The 20,415-nt window shown below is 40.6% G+C and overlaps 1 protein-coding gene across 2 annotated transcripts in view; it reads right to left on the bottom strand.

Annotated features, from left to right (window-relative positions):
• GDA (guanine deaminase) overlaps window positions 1-20,415 on the bottom strand; it is an 84,848-nt gene that overhangs the window by 26,072 nt on the left and 38,361 nt on the right. For both annotated transcript variants that reach the window (XM_034647092.1, XM_002914743.4), the window contains exons 2-4: window positions 12,017-12,105; window positions 5,200-5,371; window positions 218-305 (exon numbers count right to left, since the gene is read on the bottom strand). In XM_034647092.1, the coding sequence (XP_034502983.1) occupies window positions 218-305; window positions 5,200-5,371; window positions 12,017-12,105 (349 nt within the window). The remainder of the gene's footprint in view (window positions 1-217; window positions 306-5,199; window positions 5,372-12,016; window positions 12,106-20,415) is intronic.

Here is a 20,415-nt window from a genome sequence, read left to right as displayed (position 1 = left end):
GGAACCAAAACCACAAACAAATAATCAAATTACTTACACAATAAGAAAAAACATTCAAGGGCCATATACAAACATAGGTGTTTGTTACTTGCAAGAAATGAAGCACTCAAATTCTAGCAATTACAAGGCAGGACTGCCCACATGTATAAGTCATTGCTGGGCATGGTCTGACTGTCTTGGCTTGATGTGCCCATAAATCATGCTTTCATTTCCTCACCTGTAATTTCTGCAAGGAGCAGAGATGACTCAGTGTGAATTGTTCCAAAGTAACAAGCCGTGGTTGTTCCATTCTTTAGTGTTCTCCTCTAAAAATAAATCACAAAAACCATGAATCGCGTGTGCCCAGAGAAGTCACATGGCAAATAAAGATGAAAATAGAATTCTAGCTTTTAATTTTAAAATGTTTTTTCTTTAAAGGTGTGCCATCTTGCTATGAGATACGGTTAAGGTAAATGGCAAAAGTATTTATATTCCAAAAGTGTGAGCTGGAGAAGAAGCTGGTACTTCTCATTTCCTCGATTTCACACCGTTCCGTGTTGCAGACTTCACAAAACACTAATTAATTCCTTGGTTTTTAGGATTATTTAAGGATATCCAAACTTCATTGCATCAAGAGATAAGTGAGATTTTTCCATCTACAAGAGGGCAAAATTATTCAGCCAGACTTCTAGTTCAACCCAGCCTATTAGTCCCTTGTGTTTATCTCCCTTCCTTTAGCACGTTTCCTCTAAACTAACAGTAAAGCAGTACACAATGTATTAACCCAGAAGAAAGAGACACGAGCAAAGGAAGCATTTCTACGTCCTCTTAGAAGACGATAAAAGCCTAGATGAGAACCTGGAGGTGACTCTGAAAGGAGAGAAAGAACCATAGAGCTGCTAATAGAGAATTGGCTGACAGTCTGTATACAGATGATTAAACCCTGGCAGGACCCTTCTTGTTGAAATCATCCATCCACCCCAACCTGATTCTTACAGGAGAGATTTGCTCTTGCAGGAACTTGCAGGAGTATTTGGAGACTAGACACCAAATATGGCAAGGTACAGCAGAGACTGGAAAGAGTTTTAAGTGGATACTCTGGTTGACCCTCTGGGTCCCTGGTCATTTTCCCCAAAATGCCACATATGCAACTCCCACCACACTTGGCAGGACTGAGGAACTCTTTCCTAGAGAAGATGACCGGTTCTAGAAGGAAGATATTCTCACAAGGGCATTTGGGGCCCACAGTTGAAAGGGCTGTTCACTGCTTTCACTGTTTATCCTACAACGAAGTTCACTAGTCAACAAGTGCTACCCCCATCCAGACTTCCAATCAGCATCTGAGAGCAACACATTTAAATATGAAATGTATGTTCAAGGTTCAACAGACATTGGAGGAAAGTTAGTATAAAAAAGAGGAGAAGGAGGAAAAAAAGAATCTGGAAAAAAAAATCTCAGAGGAAAGAGGCAATCTATTGGGCCAGAAGGAAGCTTGATTAAAAAAAAAAAATCTATGGGGGAGCTTGGGTGGCTCAGTTGGGTAAGCGTCCGACTCTTGATTTCAGCTCAGGTCATGATCTCAGGGTCATGAGATGGAGCCCCGGAGTTGGGCTGCAAACACTAAGCAGGGTAAAGTGAAACTCAAAATTAAAACAGAAGTGTAATTTAACATTTTCTAAATTCTTAAAATTTTACACACCTTTCTAAAAATCTTGGCTTGAAGATGAACTCAAAATGGGAAGTGCCGGCTCTTTAGCAAGAAGGACAATGGAAGTGCCACACAGACACGGACACTAAGTCCTTCCTCTGATTGGGGGGGGGTGCTTTCACTAAATGAGAAATTGCACTTTCAAGTTGGACTGGAACGAACTAGAAACTTCAAGAATCTGCCCAAATTATAGTTAAGGAACAGGGAGAAACCACAGAGGGAAAAAAAGGAAAAAGAAGGAGGGAGAGGAGAAAGGACAGAATCCCCAAGCTACTCTTACTGGTTCCCACTGAGTTCAGCCCATTTAACAAAACAGCTACATGTGTGCCACTTATGTAACTGAAAAAAATGAGTTTGGCTTTAAAACTGTACTGAAAAGGCCATCTAAAATACAGCTGCTTCCCCTCCTCATTTGTTCTATATTCGGGCATCCTGGACCCAATGCCACCCTGGTTTCTCAGAAGCTTTCAAGAGAGCTCTTCCATTAGTGACGAGTTTTTATTTTTCCCATTTATAAGAATCTATCAAAACAACATCAGACTGCGGGTTGTGTTTCTCAATCTTTCCTCAGCCCTCAATTCTTGACAAGAAGGGTTTGGAGACCAAGCTTTTTGAGCTCAAAATAGATGCCAAACATAGGATGACTGCAAACTTCAAGATAGTAGCAATGGCTTTTTAACAGGTTAAATGATTTGCATTTCCACTGGGCTGAAATAGGGAGGAAAGACTGGCCTGTTCCCTTTCGATTCGCCTTGTACTTTAATGATTTGATATGTCTTTGGAATTAGTTGGATTCACCAGTTTAATCTTTGGCAACCCCATCGACTAAGCATATTCATTCAATTACCCAGAATATTTGCAACTAATTTATCTTGGCACATTTACCAGGGATCTCACTCTCCAATCCCTTGACTGCAAGCTATATAATATATAGATTCCTGAACCCTCTTGTCTTTTTAGTTCATTCCAGGCCAATTTGAAACTGTAATCTCTCACCCAGTTTGCCATATTTAAAGGTGGATAATCCAGGCTTGCTTTACTGGGATTATTTTTTTTTTCTAAGTAATCTCAGGAGATGTTTGCTAATATATACTTTAAATAATTTGCAGATTAAATGATCACTGTCATCTCTAGTGCAAAACTCTGGGGTCTTGATTTGACCATTTGCTGATTTAGGACTGTTTTCTGAGGGAGAAAATAAAACAAACAAAAATGACTTGGATCTCTCCATATGTACTGGTTTGTTTGTTTTTGTTTTTCAGATTTTATTTTATTTATTTGACAGAGAGAGAGACAGCCAGCGAGAGAGGGAACACAAGCAGGGAGAGTGGGAGAGGCAGAAGCAGGCTCCCAGCAGAGCAGGGAGCCTGATGCGNCAAGATTTTATTTTATTTATTTGACAGAGAGAGAGACAGCCAGCAAGAGAGGGAACACAAGCAGGGAGAGTGGGAGAGGCAGAAGCAGGCTCCCAGCAGAGCAGGGAGCCTGATGCGGGGCTTGATCCCAGGACCCTGGGATCATGACCTGAGGCAAAGGCAGACGTTTAATGACTGAGCTACTAGGCGCCCCTCCATACGTACTGTTTTAGCATCTGTCTGCACTGCCGTGAGCAGTCTTCAGCCTAGTGACAGTTAACAAATCTCAGCTTGTACAGATTTCAACCATATCATTAGCTCATCTAACTGTTGAGGTGTGCAGGCCTGCCCGCTCATAATCAGACACACAGGACATATGCAATGCAAATATGTGTCAAGGATAAAATCTATTTTGTACCCACTGACATCAAATCCTTAACTCTCTGATACAAGAAATAGTATTTATGGAGTACTGCCTGAAGGATATATGGTTCTAGATACTCTAAATGTCTAAACATAAAACAGTGATATATTTGGGGTGTTTTAAAATACTATAGCACCTTAATAATATATATTTTGACAACATAGGATGTATCTATATGAACTATTATTGAAACTCATTTTTGAGAAAATCAGTATAAGGAACAGAAATGCTTTACCTTAACAAATGTTTTATTCTTTATCATATACACAACGTAAATTACATCATTGATTTCCCTCTCTGGGTCAGCAGCTAGAAACTTAAAGCTGAATTTGTCACGAATTCTAACTAGTGCATGGACCCCCATGGTATACATTTACCTCTCAGTTTTATTTTTCTTTCCCCTTTTTTTTCCTTTGCCACACTTTTGTGACTCATTTGCTTCCATTGCATACTATGTTATTTTAAGATATCTCAAACCCTTTTTAGAACAATGAGAGGTATAAATAAATTTTGAGAATAAAAAGATTTGGTGTGGTTAACACAATTTATTAACACAATGGCCCAGCAACTTCATGCACCGTGTTAGTCCTTCTAAGTTTTTCTGGTGTCATGTGGATGCATGCTGAATAGGTAAGATCCACAGTTACACTGAATTTATAATTAAGGAAGTCAAGTATATAAAGGATAGCACTAGCTTTTACTCCTCAAGGCTTGAACGATGCAAGACCAGGGGAAATGGCAGAATGGCAAGGTAACTGCACAAGGCTTATAATACTGTCACCATCACAGAGCCATCCCTTCAGAAGAAAAACCATCCACGGGTCTAACAACAATGCCGAAATGTTTAGACTAAGTGTGCTGCATGACAAGAGGTAGTGATCAGATAAGAAGGTATTTGCTAAAGGTATTCTCAACTGTGGAAGCTGTTTCTGGTTGCTGAGTGGATTTGGCATAGGGCTGGAATAGAAAGAAGGGGACTGATTTCCTTGAGACAGGGGAAGTAAGGACATCTTCAGAGCCTTCAATATATCCACACTGTCAATGGCTCGAACTAGCTCCATAGCTCCCTCTAGTGGTGTTAATGCTCATCACGTTCCCACGTACCCTGCTGTAGGGAGCCACCCCACTTTCCCTAATTGGGAAGCTACTAAAATAACGTGATATCCTTCTAACTGTAATTTTAACTTTTAATTTTAAATTTCCTTGCATGTTTTTTAAAGCAAACATATACAACGCTTACCATGTGTCAGGCACTATTCTAAGAACCTCACAAATATTAACTTATCATAACAATCCTATGAAGTAATTCCTATCATGATCTCTACTTTATCTTACAGATGGGGAAAATGAGTCACGGAACTTTCCAAAGGTTACACAGTTATTCCATATGGTCCCCAGAACAGCACTGTGGATTGGCAGGAGTAAGGGAACACACACGTGCATGAAACTCAAATTTAGTAACTCCAAACACAAGAAGTAACAGACCGAGAGTCAAGAAAGCCCATCAGACAGGGGCTTTGAGGGTTTGGATTCAAGTTCTCTCTCTCTGCTGGGGGTTAGCTTGTGTAGATGACGTGGATGGTCCACACACTCCTTGGGCTGTGAAAAAAACGGAAAATGTCTTCACAGTCCACCTTAGCCAGTGCTTTATAATTAAAATATGGCCCAAGAAATGGATGTGTCTACAGGTGATTTGGTCATAGCATACCACTACTCCCACACAAGATACTTACGACAACTCTGGTATAAACTTCTTCAGCAAAGTCGATGTTCTGGAATTTGAGTTCTGTAGGAAATGTGTACATGGTCAGCCAGTCCAAAAGCGGCAGGTCCACATTACTCCCAGCAAAAGAATACTGAGGGGCGTGGATGTGTGTATCGACCAGCCCAGGCATGAAGAACTCACTGGAAATTAATACAAGGGGAAAAGAATTTAATAACACCTTCAATCGCTTTCCATACCTTTAAATCACATTTTCTCTCCACGGTGATTTCATTGTTCACCCCACGCAGGTTTGGAGCTCATGCAATCAGATGATTGTAAATTCTCCTGTTATCAAGCGATCAAGAAATAGAAGTGAAACTCTGCTGGGAGAGATACGGCTCCTACGTGGGAATGGCGGGATGGCTGGTATGAGATTAACCAGAGATGATCAAAGCAGGCAGAAGCACTGCACTGAGTAGAAGGAAAGCAGTCACGGAACAAGACATCTGATGACTTTGTTCTCATAATCGGAGGTTGAGGACAGAGAGAAAAGATGAGAAAGAAGGTCGTTAAAGCTCCTACAGCCATGCTGAGGAATCACTCCCAGGTCACTAAGGATGACTGACGATGAAACAGTGGCCAGCAATGCTAGACTCAGGGTCACCTTGACCTTGGCTGACTACAAGAAATCTGGTCCTTTCCCCTGTGGCATAGGGGCTGAGTTCTGAAATGAAGCAGCAAGCGTAAACTGAGGCTTTAGGGACAGGCTATGTTAGGAGATGAGACTGTCAACGGGCGGGCAGTATCACAGCTCCAGTATACGGACCACCTTCTCCAGGTGCCACTGATCAGTCCACCAACTACTTTTCGTATTTCCACTGACTCTTGTAACAGAAAGTCCTGGAAAGATGTTTTTAAGAGCTTTCAGAGGCACTACCCACAGATCCGAGGCAGCCCCCAAACTAACAGACACTTAAAGCTTTCCTAGAGAATGAATCCAGTTCACTGGTGTCTATTAAGTGTCTACACACATCCAAACAGATGTTTGTTAGGAGATCGTATGTACCACCACCACCCCCCTGAGAAAATATTAATTATACTTTAATATAAAGAACTTGAGCTCAAAAGTTGACCTAACAAAGAATCCCTTATGCTACCAACTGAGGTGAAAATACACCTCAGTGAAAGACAAACAAAGCCCGGGGTATCTATAAAATGCTTGATCTGTAAAGAAATGGGAACCGGGGATGGCGGTGCTAATGCTGATGGCGGTGACAGCAGACACCATTTACTGAAGAGGCACATGTTCTGGGCACAGCATCCACAGGCATCGTCTGACTTGTGGGAGGCAGTTTGCTACGGGGTTAAGTATATACATTCTTGACTCAGGCTGCCCGATTTGGAATTCAGACCCCACCACAAACGAGCGGTGGGATCATCGACGTGTTAACTTCGCTGTGACTCAGTGTCCCCTTACGTGAAATGGAGACAGTCGTAGCACCGTAGGGCTGTTGTGAGGATTGTTATCATGTGTAAAAACAGTGCCTAGATAACAAAAAGCCCTCAAAAAAATAGTAGTTATGATGACGTCATGCTCACAACAAACTTACGAAGCCGTACTGTTATCCTCATCTACAGAAGAGAAAACTGAAGCTCAGGAAATATAAGCAGCTTTAAAAAACAAAAACAAAAAATCATTCGACTAGTCAGCCTTGGAGCCTAGACTCAAACCCAGGCAGTGTGACTGCAGGCTCAGTTCTCTTGGTCACTCCCCTTCGGAGGACAGAACTCTTCCTTCACTTTGGCAGGCGGAGCAGTGACAAGCTCGTGTGGCCAGAAGGCAGCATTGAGTGAGCCTACAATGTGGGGGGAGGGGTGCGACAGGGGGATGATCTATGGATTCCTCTCAGGACACCTCAGTCTCCACCACCACGAAATGAAACGGCAGTGTGATTTCTTCATGTTGTTGAATTGTTCAATTAAATAATATTTCCCAAGTATCTGATAAGTTTTTAAAACTCTCCTAAGCCTATGGGAGGTCCAAACAGAAATAAGACATTTTCTTGTCTTCAAAGGGATTATAATCCAGTTGAGCAGATTAGGGGTGAGTGAGGATATCTTCATGGGGGGGAGGGGGGAGTAGGGAGAGAGGGAGGTGGAGAGAAAGAGAGAAGTAGATCTGGTGAAAATATAAAGGATCTTAGTGAGCAATTTCACTCCTAGTGGTTTATCCAACTGAAATAAAACATACGCTTACACGCTTACAAAAAAGCATCGTACAAAAATATTTAGAGCAGCTTTATGTATCCTAGCCTCGAGCTGGAAACAATCCAAATACCACAGGAAAACAGATAAAAAAAACTGTGGTATATCAACACAGTGGAATATTATTTGGCCATAAAAAAGAAAGAACTACTGATATAAACAACAAAATGGATGCATCTCAGAAACATTATGATGAATGAATCCAGACACAAGAATTATTGATTTATTCCATTCAAATGACATTTAAAAACAGGGAGAAGTAATCTATGTGATAGAAAAAACTGAACAGTGGACGAGGGCCTGGAGAGTGACTGGAAGGGGCACAAAGGAACTTTCTAGGCTGATAGGAATGTGTTATATCTTGATTGGTATATGTTGGTTACATAGTTATATATGTTTGTCAAAATTTATCAATGTACTAAAAACGATCTGCGCGTTTTACGGAATAAAAAATGTTTCAGAAACAACAGCCAAAAAATAAGCGTCTTTAAAATGGGTCTTGACAATCAATTAGTGAACTAACTGGTATTGGTTATTCCATAGCCAGGAGGGAAGGGATGGCAAGGATCCTTGCTACTTTGTTTTTTCTTCTCTTTTGCAGAACTGTGACACTCTGAACCTCAGGTTTAAGACATGAATCTGGCCGTGGCATCATATGCCGGGAGACTCCTTCCATGCATGTCCCAAGCATGACATTCCTGAATAAAGATTATGGTGATAGGAACAGAAAGGAAAAGATGAATACGAAAGAAAAAGCTTGATATTTTATTAGCTCTGGGCAGCAAAGGAGAGGAAAGAGTCCAAAAGAGAGTTTTTGAGCATGTGAAACTGACTATACGACATGATGGGCAGAGAATGCTGGAGGAAATTCCACGTTGAGGGAAGTGCGATGTTATTAAGCCCAGAGTCAGTGTAATCTCCAAGGGTCCAAAAAAGCATCAGAAACATGGGATAAGAGGCGTCAGAAGAGGTACGAATGGGATTCAGATTTCAGAGTCTGCTCTGTGGAGGTAAGCCTAGGATTTGGGGGTGCCAGAGATTTCTGTGGAAAAAGAACAAAACCGAATCTTGAGCAGCACTGTCCCCTTATAGGAGTAAGAATGAAGAAGACAAGGCCATACCCCTTGTGGGCAGAGTTGTCAGGACAGAGGGAGACCCAGGAAAGAGAGATATCAAGGACAGCAATGAAGGGAAGGAGCACAGGACAGAGACCAGTGTCCCCAACTGCAAGAGTCAAGGGCAAGTGGTCTCAGGAAGGACTGAGAGCTCTCATTTCTGTGCAGTGGTTGGGGAGACATCCGATTTCACATGGATTCAGTCCTTCATTATAGAATACTTACCAAGTCTCTAGAATGGTTTAGATACTATCCTACATGCCAAAAAGAAATCCATGAATACGAAAGATCGGTGTTTAGAGAAAGCATGGGCAGAGGGAGAACGCCCTTTAAAAATATTTGGTAGTGAAAGACTAGAAAGGCAGAGGGAGAGGAGCGTGTTCTTAAGGATGTAGAGATGAAAGAACTCCTTTCAAGTTCGTTTACTCACTATCTTCATTCCTGTAGAAAAGCTCCACATCCCCCCATATAAAGACCATCGATTTCATATTCCAAACCTGCGGTGCAGTCCAGTCTGTATCAAAATCCGAGGACAAAGAACAATGTTTGCCCCTATATAGATTTATCAAAATACCCACTCATCCTTTAACCAAGTAGATAATGTTAACAAAAGCTCTACCATCAAAACACATGACTGTCTAGAAGGGTCTGAGTTGCCCGAGCTGTTTGCACGCCATTGTCAACCCTCATTTACCTGCCCCACAGGAGCTGTGCTGGTGTCTGTGGGCTTGGGAACCCCAGGCTCTTTGAAAGTGACCGTTTCCTTGCCCAACAATGCAGGTGTGTAAAGCAATCAATAACATCCTGTCTTTATTTAAAATTTTGGTATTTTGTTCATCATGGATTTTTTGCATCAACTGTGATTTTTAAAAATACTGCATCAAACTATTACTTATCTTGGTTCCTGAGTTTTTTGCCTTTGCCACCACCCTTAAATTCCTTGCCCCATTGAATGCCTCACGTGCCTCAGCCTAATCCTGGCCCTGCCAATCTCTCCAGGGTCCGTGGCCACAACCTGATCCACTTCTATCAAAGCTCTGCTTAGAGTGCTCCGGTCGTCATTTTCATTTAGGAAAATCCACATTGTGGGGCACCTGGGTGGCTCAGTTAGTTAAGTGTCTGCCTTCAGCTCAGGTTGTGATCTCAGTGTCCCAGGATTAAGCCCCGCATTGGGCTCTGTGCTCAGCGGGGAGCCTGCTTCTCGCTCTCCCTCTGCCTGCCACTCCCCCTGCTTGTGCGCTCTCTCTCTCTCAGATAAATAAATAAAATCTTAAAAGAAAGAAAAGAAAATCCACATCGTGCTGAGGAAGACCTGCAGGTATAGTAGGTCTGTTAAACACACTGTCAGAGACCCCACCTTCTGTGGTCTCTTAATTGTGATTTAAAGAAATTCAGCTGCACGAATCTCGTGTGTTTGTTGTAAGGTTTTTCTACAAAGACTTCAGTCTTCCACCAAGGTTTGTATTTTTTCTTACCTTACCACTGCTCTGTGTGTGATGCTTACCGGTGCCCCAGAATCTGCATTTGTCTGATAGACGTACCCCCAGAAGCAGCCTCATAAAGAGGGACAGAAGGACGTGAAGACCCATGGGAGTGTTCACCCCACCCCCCATCCTCCAACCGCTCCACCATCCGCTCACTGCCCACTGCCTCCCGACCTCTCGTTCATCCACTCCCACAGCTTCTGACCCCTTATCCTGAAGGCACGCCAGCAGGAGACTAAATGTCAGTTATTCCTCAACATATATTCTCATGAAAATCTAGCAAGAGGAAGCAGACAATAACACAGAAGTGGCTAGAATTATCTCTGTGCCCACTGGATTCACCTCTAGGCCCACTGCCCAAGGGTTTCCAAGTCCAGAGAGAGGCAGCAGGTAGGAAACGTGAACACAAATATAAGTGCACCAAAACTTCATTATGAGGGACGCCTGGGTGGCTCAGTCAGTGAAGCATCTGCCTTCGGCTCAGGTCATGATCCCAGGGTCCTGGGATGGAGTCCCATATCAGGCTCCCTGCTCAGCGGGGAGCCTGCTTCTCCCTCTGCCTGCTGCTTCCCCTGCTTGTGCTGTCTCTCTCTCTCTGACGAATAAACAAAATCTTTAAAACAAAACAAAACAACTTCCTTATGAGCAGTCACCCCGTCTGTCTGGACTGTGGCAGCCCCTCTGCCTCAAAGCCTTACGGGTAACCCAGTGCACAGAGCTGCGGCAGGTGTGTAGGAGGGAGCCACAGTCAAGCAGTAGCGAGGATTCGGGCCATGTGTTCCAATTCCTAGTTCCCTGTTCTCACTACATTACTCTAAAGTCACTTCCCAAGTTATAAAAACACTTTTAGAATGAAAGTGATTTTTATTGACTTTGGAACTTCCATTTACTTTGGAAACATACTTGCCCTGAAACAAGATAAAATCTTTGAGTTCAAAAAAGTATTCCCAACTTGGGGCACCTGGGCGGAGCAGTTGGTTAACGGTGGACTCTTGGTTTCGGCTCAGGTCTGATCTAGGGTTTGTGAGATCGGGCCCCGCATTGGGCTTGCACGCAGCAAGGAGTCTGCTTGAGCTCCTCTCTCCCTCTCCCACTGCCCCTCCCCTCCAAAATAAATAAATAAATCTTAAAAGGGGAAAAAAAAAGTATTCCCATCTCTATAAAACAAATCAATCAGGCTATGAAGAGAGTGAGTCAATCGTAGCAAACAGGTTTTGAACAAATATTAAAACCTGCAAAATATGGGGCACCTGGGTGGCTCAGTCAGTTAACTATCTGCCTTCCGGCTCAGGTCATGATCTCTGGGTCCTGAGATCGAGCCCCATATCTGGCTCGCAGCTCAGCGGGGATTCTGCTTCTTTCTCTCTCTCCCTCTGCCCCTCCTCCCTGCTCATTCTCTCCTCCTGCCCACACACACACACATACATACATAAATAAATAAATAAATAAATAAATAAAATAAAATAAAATAAAAACCCCACAACAAAAAACCACAGCTCAAACGTACTTTGGGGGATAGGTTTTCCCTAACTATGCTGCCGGGTACTGCTCCCCAAACCTCCAGCCTCCCACCTCCTGGCAGTTTCTCTCCCTCCCTCTCTCTTTCCTTCACGGAAGGTATCACGACCTATCAGTGGCGTGCTTCCGTATATCTGTGTACCTGCTTACACTCTGAGATCCCCATGGGCTATAAACCCTGTGAGGGCACAGACTTTACAGATCATTTTCTCCTTCAGACCCTGGTTGTTACACACAGTAAGCTCAACAGAGAACTGCTGAAGAAATAAACGGATGATGGCAGCCTCCTGTTTCAAAGTTTCCATCCTTCAGCCTCCTGTTCTCAAATTCCTTTCTCCTTCTCACCTCACCCCGCAAGGGAAAAAGCAAAGCCTCTCTGTCTCTCAAGGCAGGTTTCTAATCATCTGAGACTGGTGAAGGGTACTAGTTAACAGCAAAAGGGAAGAAGTTGGCTGTGACTTACTGGTTGCTTAGTTCTCTTATTTCACACGGCTTGAAGCACCATTCCTTGGCCAGCTTTTCCTGTTGGGATGCTTCTTCTAAAAACACTATCTTTAAAAGAAAGAAAGAGAAGAATCACAAATTAATGAGCCATAGGCATTTGTCATTGTTAAATAGCTAAATCTTTTTAAAAGGTGTTCGATAACCAAATGGGATAGAGTTCAGAGACAAAAAGACAGGGGTTTTGCCTTTGCTTGGGCGAGGAAGCAAACTGCATGCAATTGCTTTTTCTGCCTTGCTACAGATACAAATAAGACTTCAAAAATTCGAATTTAAAGATACAGGGTATTAAAAATGGCTAATTGATATCTAGGTCTCCTCACACCCCAAAATGAATAAAGGAAACAATCATTTATAGAAAGTGTATGTCACCGCAGATGAATAAAAGATTTTTGTTAGGCTGTTAAAGGAAACTCACATCCAGAGTACGGAGGTAGTCTGGGGCAAGTTATTAACACTGAATACATGGGGCAAGTTATTAACACTGAACATAGTTGCACATAATAACTGCCCAACAATTGAATCTTAGCATGAATTATGTTGATGCTCCAGGGCTGGACGTCTGCCATAGAGAGGTCTGCTATATTTTTCTAGTAGTGCAGATGAGACACTATCAGAGCGATCTCTCATGCAGGCTGAGGAGCCCATGCACAACAGCTGGGAAACCTTGGATGGGCTCTTATTCTCTCTCGGTCTGGTTTCCCCATCTGCACCCTGGAGATAAAATCAGTGCATACTTCACAGGGCTATTGTAAAGACTAACTAGGATAACTGTGGTGAAGGAGCGAGCACATCCCTAGAATATATTAAATGCTAGACACATTGTATCTATTGCTGAATCTTTTTTAAATATAGTGTTATTGCCTTCTTTATAAAAATGGATTGCAAAGCAAGAAAAAACAAGGGACAATGGAATATATATGCAGGAAATATCTTGCATTTCATTTATAAATGTAATATTGGGAGAACAAATGTTTTATAGAACATGAAATACTGAAATAAGACTGCTAAATAAAATGTATCTAATTAATTAGAAGCAAGACACTATACTGCAAAAAAATAGTTTGTGGAACTGAAAATAAAGTAAAATAAATGTTGATTTCTCTATTCATTGATGATACACTTTTTTAAAAAAATGGGATCTTTTAATCTCAGAAAGGAAAATGAAAATGTAATTTCTACAAATGAGAAAATGTACTTTGATGATCCTTAAAACAGATTTGAATCCATAAGTATCAAAGCAGATCCATAATTAATTTAAAAAAACAAAAACAATTTATCTCTATAATTCAGAGCTGATTTACCATTAAACACATAAATACATACATGTATACCTACATAAAAATATTTGTAAAGCATGATATTCACACATGTGAATATATATTTGAAATAAATCATTTTTGAGGAAAATATAAATGATCAAAACTTATTCTGGTGAGATGGAAACTGAAGGAACTAGTAACTCTACAAGAAACTGAGGAAGTTTTTTTGTTGTGGTTTCTTTGTTGTTTTTTTGGGGGTTTTTTTAGAGAGTAGGAGCAGGTGTGGAGGGGCAAAGGGAGAGGGAAAGGATCTCAAGCACACTCGTGCTGAGCATGGAGCCCAATGCAGGGCTCGATCTCATGACCCTGAGATCATGACCTGAGCCGAAATCAAGAGTCATTCGCTTAACTGACTGAGCCACCCAGGTGCCCCATGAAGAAGTTTTACTAACCCATTAAGTAAGCTTGTGGTTCAGAACCTCGCTAATAGAACTATGATGCCTGTCGCAAATACAAGTTTCTCCCTTCTGATAATTGGAGCTCTCCCCTGAGGACATGGTTTTCCCCGTGTTTCTCAAATGGCAGGTGTTCACACATCAGAGTCGGGCAATGAGTTGGCTTCTACTGTGCCCACCACAATCCTTCCCAAACCATTTCTCCTGCAGCTCCTTGTAAACTAAATTCCTTTAAGAACCACCCCTTCCAGCTTTCAAGAGCACCTTTCTCTCATTGTCTACATTTGTGGATGCCTGCCTCACATTCTTTCTCTCCATTCCAAGCTCTGCCTTCACTCCTTTAAAAATCATCTTGGACTTTTGACACCATGACCACCTATTTCCATTAACTCATTTTTAGTGATTTGTTCATAAACAAATGAACAAATGAAGTTCACAAACTTCATATTACAGTCTCACCTTGGACATGTTCATGACCCACAAGTGCTCCAGCTCTGAAACTCCTAAACCACACATCAGATCACAGTGACCTCTCTTTCCAGTTTGCCATTTCAACTACTCCAACCAATCTCCTACCCTCCCTTTACCTTCTTCTCCTCTCTACTGTTCCCCAGTCCATCAGGGGCCTTCTTCCACACTGTCCTTGTCCAGCTTAGATTCTACCACCTATTATTTCATCTTTCTTACGTCTTAGTCAACATATATCTGGTAGAAGTTCAGCCTTGGGGTGCCTGGGTGGCACAGCGGTTAAGCGTCTGCCTTCGGCTCAGGGCGTGATCCCCATTATGGGATCGAGCCCCACATCAGGCTCCTCCACTGTGAGCCTGCTTCTTCCTCTCCCGCTCCCCCTGCTTGTGTTCCCTCTCTCTCTAGCCGTCTCTATCTCTGTCGAATAAATAAATAAAATCTTAAAAAAAAAAAAAAGAAGTTCAGCCTTAACTGAATCCAACTCTCCCCTTCTCTGGGCTACACCTGTGGAGCCAGGTAGGGTTGGAGCAAAGCACACAACATGGTAGATGGAATATGCATAATCAAGGTCAAATGTGCTCCTACCAATGCCTGTGCCTGGCACCCTAAGACATCTCTCTAGCACTGAGGTCTTTACTTGCAGTAAAACTTACAGAAAACATAATCGTAGAGCCACCAACAGATCATTAAAAATGTTTTATCAGTGATAGACTACCAGTATCAAATAACTCAGAAGGAATTCAAAGAATTGCGAGATATTGTTCTAACAAAGCTCCTCCCAGTCATACCCTCTTGATTTACATGCAAATGTTGCTCAGCACTTACGTCTCCAAAAATGAGAAATAAGAAAAAAAATTGATGCTGCTCTTATTTCATTCTACCAACAAGTAACACTCATCCATACGTACATTATCTAGTTGGAGAAAAAACAGCTTTTTATTTTACATTTAATAAGTTACCTTATGGTCACAGGAAATTTTAAATACATTTATGCACACAAATTTTATTGCAATGGTTGATTAATAAAAGACTTTCAAATATAAAACTATATTGCATTAGCATAGACTCTGTAAGGAAAGTAGAATTTAGTAGTTCAAGAAGGAAAAGGGACTATATAGCACTTCAGATCATTAAAGAAGCTAGTTCATGATTTTTTTAAAAATCTATTAAGGTAGATACTAAATCACGATATTTTAATTCTATCAGATACATTTTAAAAAGCAACGTCAGAGCTCAATTTTAACAGGTATATATTTACAATTTGCCAAAAATTATGGGCTTTAAGTGTATTTAAATTCAATAAAAACTATACATACCAACTTTTAAAAGTGCAAAAGCACATAAAGTTTTTCAAAATTCCTTTAAGGGGCACATTAGTTTAAAAAAAAATGTGAAGAGCATTTCTCTAGTCAACTCACCTTCCAGCTCTCCATCATGAAGATTTGAAATCTATTCTCTCTTCAAATTTCTCACCACACTTACCCTCAAAAGCATACATCACACATGTACAATAGTGAAAAATTGCAAACAATTTCAAAGTCAGTCAATAAGAGATTGGTTAAATACAACTAAACACTGCAGCAATTAAAAGTGACAGTGAAGGGGCATCTGGGTGGCTCATTTGGTTGGGCGTCCGCCTCTTGGTTTCAGCTCAGGTCATGATCTCATGGGTCATGGGATTGAGCCCTGCATTGGGCTCCGAGCTCANAATTGGGCTCTGAGCTCAGCAGGGAGTCTGTTTGAAAGATTCTCTCCTTCTCTCTCTCTCAAATAAATAAATAAATCTTTTTTTAAAAGTGATAATGAAGCCTTATATCTACCAAATGGAACATTACCCCTGATACAATATTAGGGTGTTTTTAAAAATTCAGGTTACTGGGGCGCCTGGGTGGCACAGCGGTTAAGCGTCTGCCTTCGGCTCAGGGTGTGATCCCGGCGTTGTGGGATNCATTGGGCTCCGAGCTCAGCAGGGAGTCTGTTTGAAAGATTCTCTCCTCTCTCTCTCAAATAAATAAATAAATCTTTTTTTAAAAGTGATAATGAAGCCTTATATCTACCAGATGGAACATTACCCCTGATACAATATTAGGGTGTTTTTAAAAATGCAGGTTACTAAATAACATGTATGGTATAATCACATTTTTAAAAAAATATTTTTCTTTTCTTTACTAGTCTCTNTTCAGGGTTACTAAATAACATGTATGGTATAATCACATTTTTAAAAAAATATTTTTCTTTTCTTTACTAGTCTCTTCCTCCCCATCTCCCTTCTCTTCTAATCACATTTTTTTTATAAGAATGTGGTGTGTGTGTGTTGGCATGACTAAACATTGATAGTAGTGATCATTTCCTTAAAGTACACTCTTTGGGATTCAAAATTGTTAATAAATGTTTTCTAGTAGCAAAAACATCAAAGTTAATTCCATTTTAATTGTATATGAAAATGTAAAGTAAAAAAAAATAGAATACATAAATATAATCTCTACTCATGGAGCCTATGGTTGGGCAATTAAGATACACAGAGACAGACGACAAACGAGACAAAGGAAGGGATAATGACAGAGCACAGTGAGCCCCGGGGTTCAGATGGAGAGACAGTGGGTGTGTTCAGTGAAGGTTTCAAAGGCAGAACTCTGACAAAAGTATTTGGGGTTGGAGGGAAAAGGATGGGAGGGATAAGTAATGATAGGAACAGAAGCACAGAGGCAAAAAAAACCCTGCAAGATGTATTATAGACAGGAATCTTCTTTAAATGCCATTGTAACACTGGGTTGGAGAGAACTTGAATCCACAAATCGAGTACTTAATAGATTGTTTTCTTGCTCTTACTCATGTATTCACTCAACAATTACTGCCTACATGTTCCCTGAATGAAAAACAGTATTTCAGGAAGTGGGAACAATAAATCAATAGGTGAATATGAGATATATTGCTTATTATTAGTGAGTGCTGTGATGAAAAATAAAGCAAGGTAAATGGATGAGATAAAATGTGGTGTGTGATGGGTCTCTCTGAGAAATGATATTTGAGCACAGACTTGCATAACGGCAGGGAATAAAACACTTGCATATTCTGGAAGGAACATTCCAGGCAGAGGGAAAAATCAGTACAAAGGCTCTGACATGTATATTTAAATTTAATTTAAATTAATGCTTGGCAAGTTTTGAAACACCAGGGATACCAGTGGGGATATGATACAAGGACTAGAAGAATAGAGATGGTCGCCAGAGGCTTTGTAGATCATGGTACAGCTTTGAAATTTATTTTTTAAGAAATCTCTAAAATTCTTTTGGAAATTATTTTGCAAAATTACAAAATATCACTGATGTGGGGCAATGGCTCTTCGATCCTGAGTTTCCCTGGGCTTATGGGGCCATTCATTCATATCTTTCAATCTTTTGCCATTTAATGAGTACCTGTTAAAACCCACCACCTTTCTCCACAAGCCACAGTTTAGGTGGGTTGTCTGGCACATACAAAAATCATTAAAAACCAAGTTTCATAAAATCATAAAATCAGAGATGGTGCCAGCGGACCGGAACCTTCTCATCTGACCCCCTTGTTTTCCAGATGAGGAAACTGAGTCCCTTCTGTTAAGGAAACCACTCCAAGTGCTCTCTCACTTGCAGCTGTGACTACTTAGGATGAGCAACACGGAGAATGTCAGCAATACTCAGCCAAAAGCAGAGGAGGAATGACAGTCAGCTAATGGAAAAACTCTCTGCAAGATAGAGGCTTCAAACACCAGATGGCAAATTTGGGCAAGATGTTTGTTGCTATGAACAGAGTAAACGGCTCTTCAGGCCACTGCGAAATAGCTGGGCCACCCAACAAATAAATTTGCCAAGCTCTGCTACAGACTCCTAAGAGGACTCATGTAAGCTAAAATTGTGTAATTTGAAAACCACCCCGGTGGCTTATACTAACATGTCCAAAAAGCTTGATCCTAATTTATGATTGGTTTTTCAATGGGCAATAACTTTTAACAATTATTCCTTTAATTTTAGAGTTTGATAAAATACTCTTGGAAAAGAATAGATTCTGGCTGTCTTACAAAACCTTATTTTGCTATCAAAAACATATGATTTTTGATAGATAAAAATGTAACTTTAGTAATTCTTCTGATCTAATGATATCGTTATGATTCACAGGTGTTTAGTAACTTTTTATTAGAAAAATACAACATGTTCTAAAATGATGGGATATCTGATAATAATAATAAAAATATTATTAAATGTGCTTACTGCACAAGACATTGTCCTACACACTTTACATGTGTTAACTCATTTTAACCTCACAAGACTCCTATGAGGTAGGTAGGTACTACTACTAACTTCATTTTACAGATGAGAAAACAGTCACAGATATGTTAAGCATTCTACCCAAGATTACACAGCTGGTAGGTATCTAAAATTTGAACTATAGTCGTTGTCCAGGCTGAGGGCTAGTAAACACTATAGTCTACATTTTTTTAAATTGTCTTTCATACAAAATTTTTAAAAAGAGCCCTCCCCTATAATTTCTCTTTTCTTTATAAAATATTTCTTGGTGCCTATCCTTTCCTTCCCCTTCCCTTAGTACATCCCAGGCTGGTGGGCCTGGTGGGGCCAGGAACACAAAAGCAGTCGAGGCTAAAGGGGTCATCAAGGCTGAGAAGGCTAACAGGGCCACAGGGACTGGGGGTGAAGAACTATAGAGTCAAGGAGGCAGGTTAAGTGGGCAGGGATGGCTGAGGAGTGAGCCACCAGGGTCAAGAGACTGATTACACACAAGGTATCCAGCAAGTAGGTAAATATACTGTGGTTAATGACAGTTTTCTCAGAGGTGAGTTACAAATATGGAAAGGGAGGGCTAGCATATGGTGGGACCGGATTTGAACTGGAGGTACTGGTAAAAACTCATGGTTTTCAATTTAGATAGATCAACAATGAATGAATGAATACATACATACATACATACATACATACATGCATACATAAATCCTTCCTAAATCTATCTGCTAGGAGGACATAGACACAATGATTCCCTGTAACAATTAGCACCTGTAATGCTCCGATCTTGGCTTCTATATACCATTCTCCACTACAAAGAACCGGATTGACTCCAGGGCTGGAGAAAAGCACAAGATAAATTGGTAATGTAATTTTGTACCAAAAAGTAAGCACTAAGAAAGTAGCTGAAGAGTGGTAAAAAGCACACAGGCGCCATCTTGAAGAAGCTCCAGTTAGCAAAATATGGGCCAATTTGAGCATCAAATAATATTATTATTATTTATACTTATGTATTTATAATTTATTATTGTTATTATGAATTAAATCTCAGTGAATAAAATATGTATTCCCGAATTCACACAAATGAATGAATGAATGAATGGGGAGAGTTTTTCCTTATAGTAGAACACTAACTAACACATGTAGAAAGAATGACAGAATTAGAAAATTACCATTTGGCAACTATCATTGTAATAAATGATTCATGCAAAAATCATCAACGAATGTTAAAACTAGTGGGTGAAAATTTTGTTGAAGAACAGGATATTTATATAAATTCAAAATATCTCCCCACAAAATTTATTTTACATAGAAAAATAGTAACTTTTTGGTGGAAAAATCCAGTAATTACTACCTTAACCAAGTGAACAAAGTTAACATCAAGAATAATGGGATAATTCAACATCATGCGTCTCCTGCTATGATGCACCAAGAAGAATACAGCATTGGTTCTGCGGTATTCCTGCCAAAAAATGCATAATCTGAGTCTAATCTGAGGAAACACTAACTGAACCCAAACTGGAAGACATCCTAGAACAAAACAAAAGAAACAAACAAACTTTCCTGTATTCTTGGAACTTACCCAGGACAGGAAAGACTTGAAGACCTCTTCCAGGTGAAAGGCAACTAAAAAATCATGATAAGTACATACGACCTGTGAATCTAGTGGGCATCCTGACCCAGAAGGAGGAAAAAGCTATCAGGGACACTGGTGGGTCAGTGGTCAGGGTTCAAATGGATCTGCGGACAATGTGACAGATTTAGATCTACATTGATTTCCTGATCTAGATGATTGTACATGATTCTGTAAGACAGCATCCTTGGTTTGTTTCGTTTTGTTTTGTTTGGAAATACACACTGAAGTATTTAGACTAGAACAGGATGTCTGTAACTTACTCTCAATTA

This window comes from Ailuropoda melanoleuca, chromosome 17, assembly GCF_002007445.2.
Source record: "Ailuropoda melanoleuca isolate Jingjing chromosome 17, ASM200744v2, whole genome shotgun sequence".
NCBI lineage: Eukaryota > Metazoa > Chordata > Mammalia > Carnivora > Ursidae > Ailuropoda > Ailuropoda melanoleuca.
Note: the sequence above shows the minus strand (reverse complement) of the source record. Positions and strands in the feature narration are given on the sequence as shown.